Source organism: Rhineura floridana, chromosome 1 (assembly GCF_030035675.1).
Source record: "Rhineura floridana isolate rRhiFlo1 chromosome 1, rRhiFlo1.hap2, whole genome shotgun sequence".
Classification (NCBI taxonomy): Eukaryota; Metazoa; Chordata; class Lepidosauria; order Squamata; family Rhineuridae; genus Rhineura; species Rhineura floridana.
The window spans coordinates 102,029,614-102,053,636 of NC_084480.1; the positions used below are offsets into that span (position 1 = coordinate 102,029,614).

Here is a 24,023-nt window from a genome sequence, read left to right on the forward strand (position 1 = left end):
CAGGCAATTAGAGGGGAGTAAACCCTGCTTGGCATGTTATGTGCACAGAGGATCAACTAATAGTCTAGGGGTGTGAAACTCCCAGTTCACAACTAGATTTCACAGGATCCCCTCCTGCCCATCTGCTGAGAGGAGAAAGGGCTTTCTTGTGGTAGAAAATGTGCAATTGCAGCCCCTTCCTCTGCAAAGAGAGCTGCTGCAAGAAGATCAAAGCAGAGGGGGAAATGTCTTAGTAGAGAGAGAGAGACTTCTTGTTCCTTTACAATATGTGAAAAGTGTCTGTGTATTTTTTTCAGTATGCATGTAAGGTTTAGGATGCAAATGCATTTTGAAGTTTGAGGCTTTGAATAGCTATTCACTAATAGTCAAAAAGCCTTGCAGTTTAAGAACGTACCTATAGCCAAGGGATATTTCTATCAAACTTTAAAAAGCAGGGAAATTGGGCAGCTATAGTGAATGAACCAGGGGAGCAGGAGACCTGACCTCCTCTCTGAGATATTGTACTGCCCTACAAATTGGTCAAAATGCAAACACAATTTGGGTTGGTCTTTCACAGTCCAATCCACTTGCCATGTAGCTTGGAAGAATTTGGTAACATGTGCCTCTGAGCATATGCTGAGTGGTGGCAACACCTGCCATCTCCAAATATGAAGAATTACATTTTTGTATGTTTGTTCATTTTGTTCTTAGATTGCTTCTTTTCTGTGTTACTATTGTTTCCACAGAGAATCTAACCTAGAAACTTATATTTCTCTCATTCTTCGTAGAAATCTGTGTCAAATTTATTTTTATTAATTTCAAAGCCTTTTTATTGGTTGATGTCATATGATGGTGAAGATAGCCTTTTATGTTTTAAACTGGAGGTTATGTTCTATTTCTATTTTGGGTGCATTAACAGTTGAATCTGAAACTGCAGTTTGATATAAAATCAGACGGATGACAATATGTTGTTACTTAAGCAATGACTCTAGCTGTTGGAAAAAACAAACTTGGCCTGCCCAAGATGCATGTTTTCAGCCTGCTATGCTTAAACTACTCCACTTAAGTGGAGTATGGGCATGGTCAATTAAAAACATAGAGCACACCTAGAATTTTGCTAGAATATATTTCACCTCCCACTGTTTGATCTTGTGCAAACTGAGACACTCCTCATGTCCATTGGAAACTCTTTTGCAGAACAGTCAATGCCATTATTCCACAATTGTATTGGAACTTTTTTTTAGTGTTGCAAAGTGTTGCCGTACTTCACACATTTACAGAAACAGAAGCAAAAGAGAATGATTTACTATAGGAAACTTCACCAAAATTGCAAAGTAAATCAAACATATTTAAAGTGACTATCTGAACGCTATCAACTGTTTTAATATAGTTGCTTCCTTCCTGCTAAAATAAGATCAGCACAGCACATCTTGTTTCTGTTATTTGGACTGATTGCAGGTGTTGCCACCACTCACCATATGCTCAGAGGCACATGTTACCAAATTCTTCCAAGCTACACAGGAAGTGAATTGGACTGTGAAAGACCAACCCAAATGGTGTTTGCATTCTGACAAATTTGTAGGGCAGTACAATATCTCAGGTCTCCTGCTGTCCTGGGGCATTCACTATAGCTGCCCAATTTCCCTGCTTTTTAAAGTTTGATAGAAATATATCTTGGCTATAGGTACATTCTTAAACCACAAGGTTTTTTTTTTGCCTGTTAGTGAATTTCCCTGTTTTTTAGTCCTGGAGGTAAGAAATGGGATCCTGTACAAGTTTGCTGAGAATGGATTGATCATTTGCATGCTTATTGAGTTCAGTGGGATTTACTCCTGGGCAATCATCCTTAGGATAGGTGAAACTGACCACAGGGGATGGGGAAAGGAGGAGGGGGAGGGGAGCAGGCAGGAGGTGGAGGAGGATGGTAGGTTTGATCATTTGCATGTTTATTGAGTTCAGTGGGATTTATTCCTGTGCAATCATGCTTAACATAGGTAAAATATGAGGAAGGAAGACTTGACTGGGCAGGAGAGAGGGAAGAAGGAAGAGGGGAGGGGAGGAAGAAGGGAGGAGGAATGGAGAAGAGAGGGGAAGGAGGGGAAAGGCAGGTCTGATCATTTGCATGCTTATTGAGTTCAATGGGAGTTACTCCTGTGCAATCATGGCTAGGATAGGTAAAACTGACCATGGGGGAGGAGGAGGGGGAGTAGAGGGAAGAAGGGGGAAAGAGGAGCAGAAGGAGGAAGAGGGAGGAGGGGATTGGAACGGGAGGGGGAGGGTGAAGGAAGGGGGAGGGGGCAAAAGGGAGGTGATGGGAGGGAGCAGGAGGGGAGGGCTAGTTTGATTATTTGCATACTTATTAAGTTCAATGGGATTTACTCCCATGCAATCATGCTTGAAAATGAAATGGACTGCCTTCAAGTTGATTCTGACTTATAGCGACCCTATGAATAGGGTTTTCATGGTAAGCGGTATTCACAGGTGGTTTACCATTGCCTTCCTCTGAGGCTGAGAGCCAGTGACTGGCCCAAGGTCACCCAGTGAGCTTCATGGCTGTACGGGGATTTGAACCCTGGTCTCCCAGGTCGTAGTCCTAGGATAGGTAAAACTGACCATGGGGAACAAGGAGGAGGAGGGGGAAGAAGGGGAATGGAAGAGATGGGGGAGGGGAAGGGAGGGATGAAGGAAGGGAGAGGGAAGGGGCAAGAGGGAGGGGAGAGGAGGGAGAGGAGGGCAGGTTTGATCATTTGCATGCTTTTTGAGTTCAGTGGGATTTACTCCTCTGCAATCATGCTTAGGATAGGTGAAACTGACCTGGGGGAGGGGCGGAGGGAGGAGGGGGGCAGGAAGGGGAGGGGAGGAGTTTGGGTAGGTGGGCGCTGGACAGAGGGAAAGCCTCTTTCCTTTCCAAAATGAAAACATTGTGAACAGTATCATTCTTTTTCAGGGTTTCCCCCACCTTTTTATTCTACACCAGGCACATGTAGCCTTCCACCCAAATTTAAACCAAAGCTATCCCTGGCCACATCCACACCAGACCTTTATTTCACTTTGGATAGTCATGGCTTCTCTCAAAGAATCCTGGGAAGTGTAGTTAGTGAAGTGTGCTGAGAGTTGCTAGGACACCCTGTTCCCCTCACAGACCTTCAATCAGAGTGGCTGACTGTTAAACCACTCTGGCCACTGGAGCTCTGTCAGTGGAATGGGAGTCTCCTCTCAGCACCCTTCACAAACTACACTTCCCAGGATTCTCTGAGGGAAGCCATGACTGTCTCACGTGAAATCAAAGTCTGGTGTGGGTGTGGCTCCCTGATTAGGCAAGCCCAGCAGCTGGGAGTCTGGCTTTTAGAACACTGACAGTTGGTTCTTACTGAACATGCCCGACATTATCATTGAGTTCAAGCCAAAAATTAATTAAAAATCAGCCAGGCATTTTTTAAACTTTTAAACTGCAGAAGATGGTCAGATTATGGGGCAAGGTCAGTATTAGGATTACAGGTACTCTGTGAACATGGCTGATTTTTAATGAATTTCAACAGATTATGAGAACTCTGACAGAAAAAAATTCCAAAAGGGGTCTGGTTTATTTCTCTTTCTTTTTACACTTTGAACTCTCGATTCTATCTGAGTGTTTTGTGTATCATCATGAAAATTAGAGGGTTGTTAAGCAAGCATTTCTGAGTTCAGGGGTATAAATTTTGTAAGGTTTTGTTTTGAAATTAGTTTATGGGAAGGATCAGAATGGCATGGGGGTATTTTCAATTTAACATTGTGGAATGCAAAAAATCCATGCTGAGTATAGTATACAGCCACTTTCGTGGCTGTATAATAAGGCAGCTTGCAGTTCAACCCGGCATTGACATTAATTGCATTCTTCTGCTGGGATTACTGGGTTCTTTTTGCTTTTTGTACAGTTGGAACAAATAAAGGATGTTGGAGAGACTGCCTCAAAAAAAGAAGACTGGAGAAAATGGAAAGTGAAACTTAAGTGGAGTTACTAAGAACTAAATATATGTCTCTGTTTACATGAGAAATAGCTCTGTGGTGGCTAGATGTGATTGGGTGTGGGTCTGGCTCCACCCACTGTTGGTCCTAGATCAGTTCACAACTGGTCCAATCAAAGCAGATGTGGCCCCCAATAGCTTTCCCCCAGAGTAATGCAACTCTTGGCCTGAAAAAGGTCCCTCACCCCTGCACTAGCCCCTGCCAATTGACCCATGCAGACGAGACAAAAGGCATACATCAGACTGTCCTCCTCTGGGTTTCCTGCCAGATAGGAGGAAACCTCTCTTTGTAGACTATAGATTGTCAGAAGGGGGGGGGGTAGAGAGTCACTTACTGTTCAGCCAGTTCCAGTGTGTCTCCACCTCTCTTTTCTGAAAATGGGCACATGAGGCTAGTCAAACCCTTCCCCTTTTTACTGTAGAACCTGATGGGAGCAGGTTGAGGTTTGTTTTTTTTAATCCACTTCAAACAGATCAGCAGATCAACCCGTAGCCCCTCCAGGTGTGGCCAATGGAAATGCTTTGCTGTAGGCGACTAGTGTGCTCACAGCCAGAGAGAGAGAGAGACATGTGCCACCCCGTTTAACGGATTATGCCTGAAGAGAGTGCATTTAGGCAGGGAAGGGGGATTCTGAAGAAAAACAGTATGTTTGGGACCTTGGATGTGCTACACTTGCCTATTTTATACCAGTATATTGTGATAACAGTTGGGATATTTGTGAAATAATAAAAGCTAAGCATCTTGAACTCTCTTTTTTTTTTAAAAAAAAGCAAGATAAAAATTTAGTTGGGGTGTTGTTGTTATCATCAAACACACTCCACTGCACACAATAGTCATTTTGACATCTAAGTGAAATGTAATGGCCTTTATTTATGCAAGTATTTGTTTATTTATTTATTTATCGATCAATCAATTAATTGCCAAAATGGCTTCTAAATTATTTACAAGTATAAAACCAATGAGCCCCACTGTGAATGGTTTGCAAGGCACTTTTAGGGTAAAGTCTCTCACCTCCATAGCAATCTTGGTGCACCATCCACATTTACTGTAGTCCTCAGTGAGGTGTCTGGTGCAACATCTGCTGTAGATTATTGGATCAGTTTCAGTTGATGCGGCCTGATGACATGGATAAGGTGCTTGTGACAATGCAGCCAGCAAGATGTCTTCTTGACCTTTGCCCTTCTTGGCTTATTAAGGCTTGCCGAGATGATATGATCGAGTCGATCCAGGGTGTGATCAACATGTCTTTGTGGAAGGGGGTGGTCCCAGCCACTCTGAAAGAGGCAGTGATCCAACCGCTCCTGAAAAAGTCCACGCTGGACTCATCAGTTTGTGACAACCACCACCTGGTCACAAATAACCCCCTTTTAGGGAAGGTGGATGAGAGGGTTTCGGCACAGAAATTGCAAGAACTCTTGGATGGAACTGATTATCTTGACCCATTCCAATCCGGGTTCAGGCCTGGTTATGGGACTGAATCAGCCTTGGTTGCCCTGACAGATGACCTTTATTGGAAGGAGTGCAACAAATAATTCTTATTTGATTTCTCAGAAGCTTTTGATACCAGTGACCATTAGGGGGGTTCCAGGTTTCTGGGAGCCCTCGGGCACAGAGGATTTCTTGTTCCCTCCCTAAGGGATCTTCTTGCTGCCTATCTTTGTTGCTGCAGAGACCCACCATGCCATGGAAGCTGCTTCTGAGGGGGTGGGTCCTGACATTTTTTTTTATTTTTTATTATTTGATTTATATCTTGCCCTTCCTCCCAGTAGAAACCCAAGGTGGCAAACAAAAGCACTAAAAACACTTTAAAACTTCATAAAAACAGGCTTTAAAATATGTTAAAACAAAACATCTTTAAAACCTTTTTTTAAAAGAAAAGCTTTAAAATCATATTTTTTTAAAAAAAAGGTTTAAAAACATATTAAAAAGCAATTCCAACACAAACGCATAGTGGCTGTGGAAGGGCTTGCAGCGCAGCACCTGGAGCCTCCAACCACGGAAGGGATGAGCAAGCAAGCACAGAGGAAGTGGAGTAGTCATGGCACCAGTGGACCACCGCAGCAACAAAGCCGGGTGGCGGAAGAAGTGCCAAGTCTGATGCTGGTGGGTAGTGGGCCCCTGTGAGCTCCTGGGCCCTTGGGCCAGAGCCTGCCCTGGCTGTCCACTGGTACCATACCTGTTGACCATGGTATTCTTCTGAACTGACTTGGTGAAATGGGTATTGGAAGCACTGTTTTACAGTTGTTCCAATCCTATCTTCCGGGTCAGTTTCAGAGAATAGCAATGAGTGATTGTCTTTTGGCTCCCTGGCAGTTGTACTGTGGGGTGGTGCCAGAGCTTGGAAAATTTACTTTTTTGAACTACAACTCCCATCAGCCCAATCCAGTGGCCATGCTGGCTGGGGCTGATGGGAGTTGTAGTTCAAAAAAAGCAACTTTTCCAAGCTCTGGGTGCTGCAGGATATGATGTTGTCCCCCATGCTGTTTAACATCCAGATGAAGCCACTGAAAGCAGTCGTTAGGAGACTTGGGGCAAGGTGTCAGCAGTACGCTTATGATACCCAGCTCTATTTCTCAGTAACATTTGAATTGGGAGAGGCTGTACAAGCCCTGACCCAATGCCTGGATTCAGTGGTGGGCTGGATGAGGGCCAATAAACTGACTATGAATTGAGGGGCTGTGGCTTGGTGGTTCCAGAGTCTGGATAACTGGTCAATTGCCTACTTTGGATGAGGTCATACTCCCTCTGAAAGAGAAGGTTTGTAGTCTGGGGGTGCTCCTGGATCCATCTTGGTCACTAGAGGCCTAGGTGACCTCAGTGGCTAGGAATGCCTTTTACCAGCTTTGGCTGGTAAGACAGCTGCAGACGTTTCTGGATCGGGATATCCTGTCCACTGTTGCCCATGCACTGGTAACCTCCAGGTTGGATTACTGTAATGTGCTCTGTGTGGAGCTGCCTTTGAGGTTAGTCCTCAAGCTGCAGCTGGTGCAAAATGTGGCAGCACAATTGCTCAGTGGGGTAAAGTATCACCAACATGTCACCCTGCTGCTGAAATAATTGCACTGGCTGTCCATTAGCTACTGGGCTAAGTTCAAGGTTCTGGTTTTGGTGTATAAAGCCCTACACAGCTTGGGACCAAGGATACCTGAAAGATCATCTTAAAAACATAAGAGCATAAGAATAGCCTGACAATGGTCCATCTAGTCCAGCATCCTGTTCTCACAGTTGCCAAACAATTGCCCATGGGACGTCTGCAAGCAGAACCTGAAAGAGCACTCTCCCATCCTGCAGTTTGCAGCAACTTATATACTGATATGCAATTTACATACTTATATACCCAGTCAATCACTGTGTTCTGTAGGTGAGGGCCTCCTGCAGATATCATCTCATCAGGAGGTCCGCTCGGCACAACATAGGAAGTGAACCTTTAATGTTATGGCACACCCTTTGGAATTCACTCCCACCATCTTTTTCCAGCACCTATTGAAGACCTTCCTCTTTCAGCAAACCTTATCCCAGTCTGCGTCTGTGCTGAAATGGTTTTTAAAGATGTTTTTAAAGGGTTTTTTTTTTCAAATTTTGTGTTTCTAAAAGATGCTTGGTTTTAAAGATTTTTTAAGGTGCTTTGTTTTTAAGATGTTTAATAGATGTTTTTAATCTTTTATCACTTGTTTATCACTATATATATATCCCACCATTCCTCCAAGTAGGAGCCCAGGGTGGCAAACTAATAGCCCCTCCCCCATACCTACAGATAAACAAGCTCTTGCCAGGTATAGGTTAGCTTTGCCTACTCTGCCACAGAAAAACCTTCTTTGTTCCTTCTCTCCTTACAACAAACTCTGTAACTGGGGCTTCTTAGCCTGGGCCAATCATAAGTCTGCCTGATCAATCTTATCTCTATTGCCGCCTAGACATAAATAAAGATTTTACCTAACCATGATTGCTTTAGAGTCCCCTACTGTTGAGCTGCATGCCTAAGTAATAAGCATGCCCCTCCCTTCCAGCCTCCCAAGGATACATTTTACAGCCAACTTAAGTCTCATATTAGCATCTATTCTGTTTCATACACAACTGTGTAAAATATTTACTTCAGAGGTCCCATTATGTCACAATTACATGTTGAGATTCAGTGTCATCTTACACTCTGATATATAATTTCCTCTTTTATGAAAATTTTAAACACAAAATACTAAGGATTCTGATAAGCAATGTGGCAGGGTTGGGGCATGGGACAATGGTACACACAGGAACTGAGGTATGGGAGCCCTTTCTTTGTGGAGGCCTGGGGCAAATGGCCCCATTTCCACCCTCTTCAGACAGTCCTGCAGCTTTACAGTGTCACCAAGTATTAAAGCTTGTTCAGGACTGCAAAACATAGCAGTGTGATAGACCCTGCTACTCCCAGGCTTTTCCCCAGAAATGTCTTTGAAAAGGAGCCAGAGTGAGCTGCCTCTTATTTGCTGCTCTGCTTTCAGTGCATTCTTACTCTAGTTCTAGTATCCCAAAGAAGTTTCTTTCATATGGTGTGGGTGGCTCTCAAAGAATGACTCTCATGGAGTTGTAGGCCTATATTATTTATTATGTTCAGCAAACACACAAGATGACTCCTGCTGCAAGCTCTCCTTTCTGAGCCCCAACACCCCCTCCTCAGCTATCACAGGTTTTCCTTTTAATATTTTTATGGCAGTTCCTATCTTTTGCTAAGCATTCTTTATTTTAGAATATCTATTATTTTTATCTTTTAAATAATAAAAAACTATAAATAAAAAGGTATCCAGCTGACTTCTTATAGCTTATGGCTTTATTTTATTATTATCTAGATAGTGTTTAAAGTGTTTGAAATACTAAGTGCTTGGTTATGTTGCCTGAGAGTAAAGATGCGTTCTACTGATTTTTACCTAGTGCAGATGGTATCAAAGTGGACATTGAAAAAGGAACATACTTTAAAGCCAATTCAAGGAAGATTCTTTTTGTTGTTAGTACCCAAAAACCTGTAGAACCTTGGAAAACAGGTTGCAGACACTTGTTTTTTTGCCACCATAGCTCACTGCAGATAGTACATTTTAAAAAACCACAGCCACTGAGCTCAGCTTGGTGCCCCTTTCAGCTCAGCTCAGCATCCCCCTCAGCTTGGCACTTGCCCACCCCTAAGGCTGGCCCTGCTTCCACCAATGATTCATGTATAGGCCATCAGGCCCTACAGAGTACCCCCCTCTCATCTTCTGAGTACAGTTCAGTGGTAGGGCTTCACTTGCACAGCCAGCTGGGAGGAGCACGAGAGGCTGGCCTGAAGCTGGGCTTGTAGCTTGGAAGAGCTCGGTTTTGTGGTGGTCGTTGCAGACACAGTGAGAGCAGGGATTCAAGATGCATGACAAGGCACACCTGAAATGAACCTTAAAGGGTAGAGACACACTTAGCATTGTGCTGGTTCCAGTGCATCTCCACCTCTGACTTCTGAAAACAGGGACACACTATGCTTATCAAACCCCACCCTTTTAAACTCTAAAACCTGGTCAGGTCAGCTCTAGTTTTTTTTCTTTTTAAATCAGCTGCAGACAGATTTTGCAACTGATTGGTGGATCAACCTGTTACCTCTCCAGGTGTGGCCAATGGAAACGCTTTGCTGTAGGCTCAGGCAGAGAGTGAATGGCCCAACGCTTTGCTATGCGCAGTCCCGAAAGGTTTGAAGTCAGCACTGGGGAAGGGAGGTGTGGCCAGCAGAGGGCAGGCAAAAAACCCATTCTGGCGGCTCTTGAAGCGACTAGTGGGTCCACAGCCTAACTCTCCATTGCTTCCCTCTCAGGCTACAGGCGAAAGGAGGGAAGACTTGGTGCTTCCCGCATATAGAGCAACTGGGCCAGGGTCTGCTTGTGGCTCAGATGAGGGCTTTGTTGTTTTTAGCGCACAGATGGCGGTGGCATTAGTCAAAACTAGGGATCAGATTCTGCTCGCTTCAAAGGGCAGGGTTTGTCGCCAGTCTTCACAATTAAAAAAACAAAACAAGAAGAGCCGTCAGTCTTCTTTGGGCAGCAAAGATTTCCAAGTGTGATCATGACGGTGATATGAGGAGCCTGGGAGGGGAAAGTTTCTTGGAGCTGCTGGCGACGTTTCAGCACCCTCTCTCCTTCTTTCAGTCCATCACACCCACACGTTACCCACGAACACGCATTTCCCTGCATCCAGTCGTTGCCAGGTCCACCGCGTTGCGTCTGCCGTTCTCTGGCCCTCCGAAACAAATGGGGAAGGTGGAAAGACTGACTGGAGAGACGCCGGGGGAGGACGGCACAACGCTCCCCCCGCGTCCGTCCAAGGGCTCGCTGAAAACCAGGCCCGCACCCCTGAGTGGGTCCACCCGTCGGCTTTCTACGGGAAGGGAGAGGAACAAAATACCACACGGAGGGAAGCGGGTCACTGCGCGCTGTGCAAATGACAGCTATTGGCTGTACTTCAGCTCAGGGAAATGGTGCTGCAGCAAAAGGATTCTAGCACGGATTGACTGATTCCCAGTGCTGGGGCCAAGGAGCGCATCCTGACCGACCAAGGGTCCCGCTCCCCGCACCGCTGGCTGTGCAACCCAACGGTGCGGCGTACAAGCGAGAGGCACAGATGAAGCAGGGCCACCCCTTGCCAGCTGCAGCTGAGGGTTTATTCCCCCCTTCCCCGTAATGCACCTGCCCTACTGAATATGGCAGCGGAGCTGGGCTCTCACAAAGCCTTCCGAAGTCGCCTGGTCCTGCCTGCTTGCGACCTGCCAGGCAATTACTCGCCGCACAACCCCTCCCGCTCCCGCACTGGCATCAGTCAGAGACCGGCTCGGATTTCCGAAGGGGCGGGGGCGGCTGCACAAATGACACCTTATCCAAATATTGGCTGCTGCCGAGCGGGGCGGGGGGAGTCTGGCAGCCCGCCGGTGTCCCTGGACGCCGGCAATTAGCAAACCAGCCCCCTCCCTGATCCCCTTCACCGAGGCTGCATAGATAAAGAGCGCGCGTGACCCTCCCCTTTGGCCCCCAAGAAAGACTGATTGCCCCCCTGGGAGCCTCCCGCCCGCCCCCGAAGCCCGAAGGGGAGTCTGGCAGCTCCTGCCAAAGGTCTTTGCCAGAGGAAAGGGCTCCCCGCGATTCCCTGGGCGCCGCCGCCGCCGCCGCCGGCTGCATCGCAGGCACCAGGTTTCGTGGTGCCGGCCTGGCTGCACCCGAGCTGGCGGCCTCGTCTGCGGCAGCACAAGCCCAACTGTCAGCAGCGGTGCTTAGGAGGGGTCGGGAGGCGGGCGAGACCCTCGGGCAACTCCCCTCGGCAGGGAGGAGAACAGAGCCCGCCGGGCCAGGCTGAATCCTGCAGGCGGAAGGGACAACAAACAGCACGTCTGAGGATGGCATCAGCTTGCGTGGACTCGATGCCTGGGAAGAAGCGGACCGCAGTCCACGCAGGCCGATGCCAGAAACAGTATGTTAGTCTTAAAGTGCCGCAAGAGTCTCCGTTGCTTTAGCACCTCCCTGTGCTCCTTACCTAAAATGCTGTAGATTTCGGTGGAAGATGCGTGTAGGGTTGGGAAAATAGGGGAAATTGGGAAGACTGGGGCAGGCGAGAACGCGGTACCTTTTATAGGCAAGATTCCTCCCGTTCCTTTGAAATATCTCACTGTTCTGTTGATGGATGGATGTCCTGATTCTGTCACAGTTTCAGGAAAGGGTCATGCTTCCATGCGACGCTTCCGAGCTTTTAAATCGCCATGTCAGGCTTTAGCACTAACTCTGTCGGAATTCTATTGAGTTGCGTAGCGGAGCAGAGAGTTTTGAGCGAGCTTAGTGTGTGTGTGTTTGAATCTTTGCTAAGATTCTACCTTCCCTGCAAATTAGTCAGATAGAGACTTTAAGCTTCAAAATAAGAAATAACTACTTTATTATGGAAGTACATGCTTGATAGGAAAGAGTTCTATATCTAGCTAACTAGCTATGTTGGAGCAGTCTGCACTGGTCCCAGTGCAGCTCTCATGGTGGTTGAGAGGGAGAGACAAAGGAAAGATGTCTACTCCCCTCTCTCGAGAGAAGAAAAAACTGGGAAGGCTGGAAGGAACTGGGATCAACATCCTTTGCATATCAGTCTAGCAGGAAGGGGAGAGACCGCAAGGATCAAAGGACAGGTATAGCCTAGCAACCAAGAGGTCTCCTCTCTAGCTACCCTTTTTAACCCCATGCAGCCTCAACCCACCAAGTTGGAGTTGAACCTCATACATTCCAACAAATTCCAGATCTTCCAGATCGAGAGAGCTGGACACACACACACACCCGAAGGACCCCCCCATAAGTTTTCCTTCTCAATGGTAAGTGCCAAGCCAATACTTCTACAATTGCCGTTTGTAACTGACTAAACCCTCGCCTCAGAAGATACAAGTCAAGCTTGACTGGTAGCACTTGACAGTATTTTTTTCTCCATCTTTGAGATATCAACTCCACCCAATGCCCCAGGGGAGAGAAATGTCATTTTCTGTAGACTGTAGGGTACAAAACATCACAACTTTCTATTTCTCAGTCCTTCTCAAACGAAGACTTGTAGAACCTATTGAAATCAGGAGGTTCTTTACGTCTGGGAAGAATGCAGGCTCATCACCTCAGGTCTTCGTGTCAGAAAATCTGAACTGGAAATCTTACAGCAACCCTGGAAACGGTGGACATGGTATTCCTGTTCCCCAGGTTAACATGGTCACACATAACTTGTGCAAAGGAGAGGTTTGGTGTCAATTTCCCTAGAAGTGAAAAACTGAGTTTCTAAACTGTGGGTCATTTTCCAACACTGCACGTTAACTTGGAAAGAAGCCCTCCCCTTTAAGCCCAATAAAATTTGGGCGAGCTCTCATCTAGCTCATATTCTGGTTTTTCTTTTCTTTTGCATTTGGTTTCAATGGGACCTACAGCCCGATCTAATGCACGTCTTCCCGAAGCAAGTTTCACGACTTGAATCCGGCTTTCCCTCAAGTAGTTCAGTCTTGAGTATCTGATCTTCGCGGATCGGGGCCGCTGACTCTGGGAAGTCCGAGGACTCAAGACCCTGAAACCTGGATGGAAAGAAAGGTTGCCTGTCTCTCTTCCTTCAGACAGCAAACTTCATACTGCAACGTTAGGCACATTTACTTGGAAGTGCCACTGAAATCAACGTGGAAACCGATAGCTTTCCCGTGGGCTTACAGCGTCAGATGTCAGCCACGGCTGAGTGTCCACTTGCAACGGAGAGATCTTGGGACAGTCAATCAGGGGTCGCTGCGTTCTTCCTCTTCCTGCCTTGCTTCTAAGGCTCTCTCGATTTTCTTAAGACTAAAATTAACTTTCCCTTCCTTTGCTAGAATAACTCAATATGGCTGTCTTGATCGATGCAATACTTTCCCCTGATCGCTGCCTCTTTGAAGACAAAGATGTTAACCGCAGGAATCAAAATAAGGGACAAACTCTTTATCTGACAAATCGGGAAGATAAAGAGACTACTCATCAGCTGTATGCTGAGAAGTGAATTTCCAGACTGAAATTTGTGTTGTGATTTCCTTGTTTCTAACATCCGATTGAAATCTGCTCATGGTCCGTTTGAAAAGGGAAGAAAATAATCTAGAGCCTGATATCACTGCTTGATATCAAAGATTGTCAAAGGGATTCTGTACTTTTTCAGCCAGTAAAGCCAAATTAATGGGGAAGAGAGAAAGGGGGAAAGGGCCCGATGGCCACCGTCGTTTAAATGAATGGGTGCATGATCCATATGTCGCAGATATAAACCAGCTCTCAACGTTCTATTAAATGCAAACCTGCTATTTCGCTGGAACCTTTAAAGTAGCTCATGATTTTAAAATTTGATACATACATGTCTTCTCAACCCCCTACTAAACACTTATTGGAAAGATATCAGTAGACTTTCCAAGAAGTCTTAGGGGACTTTACTCCAATCCTGACTTAAAATAATACTATGAAACACAAAATAAAAGTATCCTTTAAAAAAAAAAATTTAAGGAGTGAAGGAATCTCTTTAAGCCTATGAAATCAGATTCTGTTTTTACTGAATCCAACGAAACCACTCCAATGTAGTGAATTTATTTTCTGTTAGGAGATTAACTAACTGAAATGAGCAATGTCGAAAACAATAAATAATTTTTTTAATCTTTTCTTTTTTTAAACCAAGGAAAGATTTGAAACCTTCGCTCCACAAACTGGAGAGAGACCTGTGAAATATAGTGAGAGTCAGGTTTACAAAAACAGTAGTTGAATCGGCCTTAAAATGAATTATGGGATATGCATTTTTTTGTTTTAAAAAAGATTGGATTTAACGATAACTAATGCATAATCTTAACACAACAGTAAGGCTACAGGTCTATACACGCATAACTTGCTTTTAAGTAGATATAGATAGGATTGCAATGTAAACTTCACTGGGCTGATCCGCAGACAAAATCCAATGGGAAACACAAGGTAAACCTGTTCCTGCAATAGACCCGTGTTTTCGCTGGACTTTTAAATGGCCAGTTTGCAGTAACTGCTCTTAGGCATGACTGGTGGCATGGGATCCCTCTTTGCTCAAAAGTGACCTGATCCTCCAAACGCCAAGATTTTAGAAGAGAATGGATAGGAGAATGGCTTTGCCCCTTTGAGTACTCTGATCCTTAGCTCATCTGTTGGAGGGACTAAAATGAAAAGGACCACTCAGATACATTTTCGTATACGAGCAATGTGAATGGCAAAATTTGCAATACCGGTGAATGGGTTTAATTCCGCGTCCCTGCATTTGGAAGGAAAGCATGGCACTCCAACCCTGTTTCCACACACATTTGTTCGGAAGCAAGGCTCTTTGATTGCAACAGGGTTTGTTTCCGAGTGAGGATGCTTATAGCCATAACCCCAGATGAGAGCCGGCAAAGCAGATGCAACAAAGATTGGAGTCACCAGCGATCCAGGATCAGTTCTGATTATCACCCCCACTGAGGAAACTTTCCCCCCGAGGACAGTGAAAGTTATTTCCACCTAGGACCGTGGCCTCCGGGCTGCAGCTTGCGTTTGCCGTGAAGGACTAATGATATCTCGCAACGCAATCCTAACCATATTTACGCAGAAGTAAGTCCTAGTGAATTCAGGCGGGCTTACTCCTAACTGACCTTAGGATTGCAGCCTTCGTTTTCAATACTTTCTGTTGGGCCCGAATGAAAAGCAAAAGCAACAGGCCAGGTTGGTCACAGACTATCCCTACAACGTAAAACAAAACAAGCCCCCACATGATTTATTGAAGGAACGCCACAGAAAGAGTGAGTCTTTTGATACGCGAGCCTTTCCCTACCTATACTTTCAGAAAGAGCAGGCCCACTTCAGCCTTCCCTTAGAGTTTCTTTTTACACCTTGGTTCTGGCATGAGCCGAGATGCAAATGTGCATTTGAGCTGAAGCCCGACGAGGAGCTCCGGAACTACCTGCCCCCTCAATAACCAAGCACAACAGCCAGCGCTCTCGAAAGAAATTGGACTTCCTCCCAAGCTTAAAATCGGGGCGTAAGAGAAGGACGACACAGGAGGGGGAAGATTGCCCCTCAGAAGCACCAAGCTGAACCCCCGATCTGCACAGCCCAGCGCACTTTCGACCAGAATTCTGGGGACTTTGCTGCGACCCGCGCAGGTTAAACCACGCCTACTTTGCCCGAAGTGGATCAGCCCTTCCTCCACGCGAGAGAACACGCGCCAAACTTTAATGCGGCATATACGGAAGGTTTCTGTCGGATTTCTTAAAGGGAGGAAAAGAAACCCTGAGCGATCGGGGTTAGAAGGAGTGATTTTAATTGAAACAATAAAAGGTACAGTAAGGCAGATAGGAAGCTCCAACAACAATTCACAAAACATGTGGGACTCAGAAATCCAGACCAAAGCAAAGATCAGCTCTGGAAACATCTGATTGACCGTTTCCTCCCTCTCACAGAACTTTTTTCTGTGTAAAGTGCTTATCATACATAAGAGTTTGGTGTTTTTTTAAAGGGCCTCCCATCCTTCCCTTCTGTCAGCATTTAGTTTCCAAACTCAAGTGGAGAAAGTACAAGCCAAGGGGTATGTAGAGAGGAGCTAGATGTACAGACATGTATATACACCAGTAAGGACAATAAAGGTGTTGTGATAAGCATTACTTACACAAGAAAGAGGATTAAAAAAAAAGAATAAGAAAAAAATGCCTTCAGAACAGAGAAATGATGAGACAGGTCTTGCACGTTTACACAACATCACATCAAACGCGTAAACCTCACGAAAGAACTCTATGTGAAAGTTTCACTCAGATAAGTAGTCTCTATATGTCTTCGTTTGATGATGTTTTCACACTGAAGTAGGCTACCAAACCGCTCTTAGGCTTTCAACCTCATTTCCACTTTTAATCCCCGCTCGTTTCTCCTTTAAAGTTTACGTTTTTAATCCCTTGGTGCATGCTGCTGTCAACGTTTATAGCTTTTGGTCACCCTTTCAGCGGGGAAATTTTGCAGTTTCGGTGTAAATCTGAGAGGGTTACCAAAACAGTCCTACCAAGCACATTTGTAATTTTCCCAGCCCATAGTTTACACTTCAGTTTGAACATTCTTTAGTTACTGAGAACATCCAGTCATATAGGTTCATCAACACACCAGGTTTGCAAAACGTTAGCGTAACAGGAGCAAACGATTCCCGAGGACTCTCCTAGTTAATCTCGATCTTCATCTCCTGTCACCGTGGTATGTTCTACTCCGCTTTTTCTTTAGTTCTGTACTAAGACTGCAATCCAATACACACTTACCTGGCAGTAAGTCCTACTGAACCCAATGGAGCTTACTTCTGAGTGCACATGTATTGGATTGCAGCCAACTTTTCAAAGTGACCTGTTCTCCATCATCTCGACTAGCTATTGGTGTTTGGTCTATCAGTAACAGTTTGGGATACGCGGTGTTGAGCTGACCGACGAAGAGTTTTACGTAACTGGAAAGCTTGCTAACAAAAGGAAGTTCCAGTAAAAGATGTCAGGGTCTATCTCACTGGGCAACAGGACAAGAACGGCAACGTTCCTATTTATTTGTATATCTCTGGAATGCGCAGATAGATTGCCGTGCTAAAATACTTTCTTAGGGATGACCTTCCTGAAAAATACCAGCTGGACTTCTACAGCAGGTTTAGGTGGAAAACTCTCACTGATGTCAGTGGCACTACCACTAAGACTCGAAAATGCGTGCATATAAGAAAGTAGTTTGGCACCTCTGTTCTAAATACATCTCGAAGTCATGTCTGATTCACTGGAAATTCCAGGAAAGTGACTTGGGGTGAAAAGTTAACATCCTAACTCTGGACGCATTTTCTTGTTCCCTTAACTTCAACAGAACTTTCAAGGAAGTGTGAGGAGGACTGTCGTTTTAGAGCTGGATCCAGAAGTATTGGGGGTCGTTTGTGCAGCAATTCGAGTCTTAAACTGAATACAGCAGGGAGAATTCGACCTCCCAGCATACCTGGTGAAATGAACACCATTCATCTGAATGTTTGATAGTTAACACAGAAACTCTTACCTGAACCTGGCTCTCAACAATCTGATTGTACAACAATTAAAATACAGACCTCAGAAGAATTACGACGACAGTGTTAATGTTAATGACGGTAAGAGTAAGAATATCACAATGGGCTTCCCAAAGATTCCTCAAGGGCCAGGTCTTTACCCTTCATAAGCGTTTCCTAAGGGACAATCAATGTCCTCCCCCCCCCCGACCCTTTTTAGGCATGTACCAAGGCCGAATGTAGGGAACTTTTGCCTTCGGAAGAGTTTGTCGGAGTCTGTTCCAGGAGGGAAGAGGAACTGGGCGAAGTGGATGGGCAGAGCTGCTGGGTCACCTGGTTGACCGACAAGGTAGGGATGGCCGTGGCGGAGGGAATGGCCGGAGTGGGCTTGATCGGCACCGGGATGGCAGGCAGCGTCTGTGTGGGCGGGTGGCAGATGGCCTTCATCGGCACGCCGAAGGGTCCGTACTCTCCTGGGGAGATGGGCAGGCCACCGACGGGCTCCATCACGCCCACGTGGGGCCACACGGAGCTGACCATGGTGCTGATCTGCTGGCTTGCTACCGGGTAGCCCAGGTGGTGCATCACCGAAGCCAGAGGCAGCCCGCCGCCCTGGATGACGCCCTTGTAGTCTCTCCCGATGAGGTTCTCAATGGCGAAGGGGTGCTTGAAGCCAGGCGCAGGGCTGTACGGCTGGAACTGAGGCAGTCTCCCTACAGCCGCGGCCGCCGCCACCGCCGCCGCAGCCACGGCGGAGTCTGGGTGGCCTTTGCCCGCCGCGGAAGGCTGCAGAGGCGGCGGCGGCGGAGGAGGCTGCTGCTGCTGCGGGTGGAAGTAGTGGCTCAAGTGCGGGTGCAGCACGCCCCCTGCCTTGCCTGCGCCTGGCATGTGCGGTTCCGGCCGCGGCACCTTGAAGCGCTTCCTGCGCCGGAGGAAGCTGCCGTTTTCGAACATGTCCCCGCAGTCCGGGTGCAGCGCCCAGAAGCTGCCTTTGCCCGGCTGGTCCGGCCGCCGGGGGATCTTAATGAAGCAGTCGTTGAAGGAGAGGTTGTGGCGCAGCGAGTTCTGCCAGCGCTGGGTGTGCTCGCGGTAGTAAGGAAAGCGCTCCATGATGAACTTGTAGATGTCGCTCAGAGGCAGCATCTTCTCCGCCGAGTGCTGGATAGCCATGGCCGTCAGCGAAATGTAAGAGTAAGGGGGCTTCTGGTCACTGTAAGAGCTCTTGCCTGGGCGAGGCATGGCACATGCCCACCTCCGCCAGCACCGCCACCCCTGGCTGCGCCGCCCCGAGAAAGACCACACTCTCAGGGCGAACGTATCGCCTCCCTCGGCGCCCCGAAAAGGTGCCGGAGAGCTGCGTCCCTCTCACGCATCACTATCCGCCGCGCCCCCGGGGCAATCTGTCCTTTCAGCCTCCAGTGAACCGCGGCGCTCTCAAAGGCCTGCTCGACTTGTCCTTCCTGGCAGATCTGTGACGCCGGAGGGGCCACGCAGAGAGCAAAACATGTCGCGGTACCACCCTCGACCTGTATCACTTTCCTTGCCAGGCGCCCCTCTCGTCCTCTGGGAGCGGCCCTCCAGCCCTACGAGCACTGGCTTGAGAGCAAGCCGGCTTCCTTGCGAAGCGACATGGTGCCAAGAGAGCTTGCTTGAAAACCACCTCCTCAGCCCCTATGCAGTCACTTTTCCGCCGGTGGGACAGAAACGGGCAACTTCTTTGACACTAATGGATAAAGGCTCCTTCCCCCCCTTTCACTTCCCCTCTTGCCCCGCTTCATTCATCTGCTACTGCTAAGAGCTTCGACCCACAGCAAGGAGACCGCCGCCCTTGCTCGCCCATGGCGCATCCCGCTCTCCCCTCAGCTGGAAAGCCACTGAGTTAGGAATGAAGTGCCACTAGAGACGTTCATGCCCAGCGAGCTGCACATCACTCCTCAGGCGGACCCTCTCCGCTCAAGCACCAGAGTCCCGAAGCCATTGGAAGAAGGGGGCCTTCCCGGAGTTTCGGAGGGTTCTCGCACGCGGCAGGAGCTGTCCAATCGACCGCCCAGTCTATTTTCTTCGAAAAGGAGCGGGCTGGAGAGTTTCTACGCTGGGCTTTAGGCGGGAAGGGGGTGGCCGGCGGCTTGGCAGAGAGAGCCGGAGCGGCTGGATTCCCTTCGCGGAGCGGAAGATCGTCGGCTTGGACTCGCCAGGCAGCTGAGTCCCAGGCGTGGCCGGAGCGCTCGGCAGCCGACCAGCCTGGAGGGGAGCGCAGAGGTGGCTGGGGCTTGAGAAGGCAGCGCCGCGCCGGAGCTTGTGGCTTGGCCGAGCTTAACCGCTCAGTTTTGTGAGGGTCCCTGCCCGGGAGAGGAAAGTAGCCCGCCCCGTTCCGGCTTCTTTCGCATCACATGACAAAGGCTTGGGGAACGCAGGGGGGCAAGGATCGCTTTCTCCCCCCCCCCTTAAGAGGACAAGGTGGCACCAGGGAAGTGCACGGCGTGGCGAAGCGAGGCTGGAGGGAGACTTTAAATCGCCTCTCCCTCCCTCCCGCTCTCTGGCAGGCAGGGAGACCACCTCCTCCCCCTCTCCGGCTCCCCAGCGCCCACCACTCGCAGTCACTTGAAGGACATGCCACCCGATCTCGCTCCTGTCCTGGGAATCGGATCCCGCCCCTAAGAATGCCTCCTCCCGTCTAAGGAGAGGGCTCACGGCTGAGCCAATTTGTTAGTCGGAGGCGATGCCAAAAGAAAACATAACGCCGATTCTGAGCCGAAATTCGGATCCTGGCTTTTTTGAAATAAGAGATGGAGCGGCTTTGGGGAAATTTCTGCCTAGGGACGGTGAGGCAGGTTTAGGCTTCTTTAGAAAAACAGATGACACCCTTTGGTGGAATTTCCTTGCCATAATAAGAAGGACTTTAGTGAGTGACACAGCCCGGTCCTGAGCATGCTTACTCGGAAGTAAGCCCCAATGTCAGTGATAAGTATGCACTGCATTGCATTGCAGTCTTACTGTATGAAGGCTGCAGTCTTGGAGATACTTACTAGGTCCTCTTGAACTCCGTGGGACATATTTCTGGGTAGACATGCGGGATTGCGCTGCACTGGGGTGATTTTTGTTGTTGTTGGTCCTCCAACAAGCGTTCCCGGATCAAGGGCATTTTCTGCGAAGCACGTCCCACCCAACACAACTAGGCTTGTGTTCAAGTGACCCGGGCTGTGCAGAAAGCGCCCCAAGGCAGACTAAAAGATGGAATGCTCAGTGCGGAAGTACATTCTGCTTGCAGCCCTTGGAGTTCATTTTAAAGTAACCAATAGAGATGTACTATCCACTTCCAGCTGAACTCGATGAGAATGCTTTCACTACTCGTTGGTGGATCAGGCCTGCAGCTACATCCCGTCTCTCTTGGAAACATACCCTATTCACTTCAACACACTTCCAAGGCATAGAACGGAGTCTGGTTTAGTGGCAACCTAAAGATTAACCAATGCATTCTGACATAAGCTTTATGTTTAGGAGAGCCATTTCTCTAACCCATTCTCAGTAAGGACTGGGACCAAGTTCCACTGATATCTAAGCAGTTTTACTCGAAAAATGTGTAAAACTGGGCTAAAGGATAAAATAAACGTTAAGCCGTGGCATTAGTCAGAGAACTAGTGATCAGATTCAGTTCACTGGCATGCGTCTCCCCTGCCCTTGACACAAAAGAGAGCAAGAAGTGTTTGTGCAGCAAAGGTTTCCCTGCGTGATCTTTCCCGAGATGGCGAGCAGACCCTTGCAGGTGCCAGAGCTAAAAGGGCCTGCGATGATATGAGGAGCCCGGGAGAGAAAAGTTTCTTGGAACCGCTGGCGACGTTTCAGCACCCTCTCTCCTTCTTTCAGTCCATCACACCCACACGTTACCCACGAACACGCATTTCCCTGCATCCAGTCGTTGCCAGGTCCACCGCGTTGCGTCTGCCGTTCTCTGGCCCTCCGAAACAAATGGGGAAGGTGGAAAGACTGACTGGAGAGACGCCGGGGGAGGACGGCACAACGCTCCCCCCGCGTCCGTCCAAGGGCTCGCTGAAAACCAGGCCCGCACCCCTGAGTGGGTCCACCCGTCGGCTTTCTACGGGAAGGGAGAGGAACAAAATACCACACGGAGGGAAGCGGGTCACTGCGCGCTGTGCAAATGACAGCTATTGGCTGTACTTCAGCTCAGGGAAATGGTGCTGCAGCAAAAGGATTCTAGCACGGATTGACTGATTCCCAGTGCTGGGGCCAAGGAGCGCATCCTGACCGACCAAGGGTCCCGCTCCCCGCACCGCTGGCTGTGGAACCCAACGGTGCGGCGTACAAGCGAGAGGCACAGATGAAGCAGGGCCACCCCTTGCCAGCTGCAGCTGAGGGTTTATTCCCCCCTTCCCCGTAATGCACCTGCCCTACTGAATATGGCAGCGGAGCTGGGCTCTCACAAAGCCTTCCGAAGTCGCCTGGTCCTGCCTGCTTGCGACCTGCCAGGCAATTACTCGCCGCACAACCCCTCCCGCTCCCGCACTGGCATCAGTCAGAGACCGGCTCGGATTTCCGAAGGGGCGGGGGCGGCTGCACAAATGACACCTTATCCAAATATTGGCTGCTGCCGAGCGGGGCGGGGGGAGTCTGGCAGCCCGCCGGTGCCCCTGGACGCCGGCAATTAGCAAACCAGCCCCCTCCCTGATCCCCTTCACCGAGGCTGCATAGATAAAGAGCGCGCGTGACCCTCCCCTTTGGCCCCCAAGAAAGACTGATTGCCCCCCTGGGAGCCTCCCGCCCGCCCCCGAAGCCCGAAGGGGAGTCTGGCAGCTCCTGCCAAAGGTCTTTGCCAGAGGAAAGGGCTCCCCGCGATTCCCTGGGCGCCGCCGCCGCCGCCGCCGGCTGCATCGCAGGCACCAGGTTTCGTGGTGCCGGCCTGGCTGCACCCGAGCTGGCGGCCTCGTCTGCGGCAGCACAAGCCCAACTGTCAGCAGCGGTGCTTAGGAGGGGTCGGGAGGCGGGCGAGACCCTCGGGCAACTCCCCTCGGCAGGGAGGAGAACAGGGAGCCTGCTGCCCTTACACGTACCCTCGGGCAAAGCCAAGAGCGGGAAGAGGGTCTGCGGAGAGGGCGAGATGGAGCCCTTCTCTCCTACTGGCCGAGGCTGAAACTTGCTGGCGGAATCCCTAGCTGAATTGAATTCTCTTTGCTATTAAAATTCTGTAAATATTAACGGAAAATGCAGGTACAAGTTGGGAAATATGTGGGTCAGAAGACAGAGGTGAGGGACAGGATCCTTTTCATAGAGAAGCCATCTCCAGCTCCTGTGATATACCTTATTGTTCTGCTGATGGATCATTCTTGGGAATGGTTCATATTTCTGTGTTTCCTTTGTTTTTACACCAGCAGCAGCTCACGCTCTAGCGCTTATGATAGACAACTCGTCGTTTGTTTTGGTCCTCCCCATAAGTCCTTAGGAGAAGTTTGTCCTTATTTGTGGACGGCTTGTAAATATCACGGCCATAGTGATAGAATTGTCATTTGTAACTGACCATCTTTCGTTTCTCAGAACGGAAACGGCAGAGGTTGCAGGCTCACCACATCCAATCCTGGTGTCCAAAGAGCAGCATTCCCCTGCTTCAGTCAAGGTGCCTGAGAACTATCTCAGTAACAACGACAACAACAATAAAGCATGTTAGGGAACAACACGAAGTCGAAACAGAGTTCCTGAAGTACGGTGGGTTGAAAAGATCGGTACATTACTTCTGAAGAAGATAAGGAAAGTACTAAGATATGTTCCAAACCAGCTGAAGTTATTTCTGTTGATCGTGTTGCCCTGGTTTCAGTGGAACCTGGAGTCCGATCCTACGCATAGTAGCGAGTCCCACGACCTGAGTCCCAAGTAACAGTGCAAAGTGTGTCAAGGTTTTGATCATGACGAACTTTTCACGGATCCGGGCGAGTGAGTCCAGCGTGGTGACACCGTCAGATGTGAGGCACGTGCGAGGGTCGACTAGCAAATGAGGGCTCATGGGGCTGTCAGTCAGAGGTCGTCCCCGCCTTTGAAATCCTTCATGGTTTCTAAGGCTGTGCCGGCCAGTAGCCGGATTTTCGCAAACATTGCCTTAGAATCGCAGAGTTGGAAGGGGCCTGCTCACTGCAGGAAGCCAGCATAAAGCATACCCGTCTTTGTTTCTGGGAGCACATTTCAGTGTCAACACCAACATTTCTTATAAAGTGGTTGTGCTTAATCCATTTTAACCAGGCATCAAACCTCCCTCCCCGCCTCCCCCAGTATTTCTAGTACAAGGGAAAGTGGTGCCTGGACTTCATATGCTATAATGAACTTTCCCTTGCTTTAGGAGACACGAGTATTAATGCCATCCTTGATCGCTGCAACGCTTTTCCGTGGTCTCTGTCTCTTTAAGTCAAAGAGAAGGCTGACTTAACTCCCGCAATAACAAGACACAAACTTTCTCTTTCTCTTCCAAAGAGTAATAACAAAAGACTGTTCATCAGCAGCCAGGTGTCATGGTGCAACTC

General features: G+C 48.4%; 1 protein-coding gene across 1 annotated transcript; it reads right to left on the reverse strand.

Moving 5' to 3' along the window:
- Nucleotides 1-17,718: 17,718 nt before the first annotated feature.
- On the reverse strand, nt 17,719-18,741 carry FOXB2 (forkhead box B2). The gene has a single exon (XM_061609271.1). The coding sequence runs from the start codon at nt 18,739-18,741 to the stop codon at nt 17,719-17,721; it is 1,023 nt and encodes a 340-aa protein (XP_061465255.1).
- Between the last annotated feature and the right edge of the window lie 5,282 nt (nt 18,742-24,023).

Bases quoted from the DNA above. Each gene is read 5' to 3' on its own strand.
- FOXB2 (XM_061609271.1), bottom strand. From the start codon at position 18,741: ATGCCTCGCCCAGGCAAGAGCTCTTACAGTGACCAGAAGCCCCCTTAC.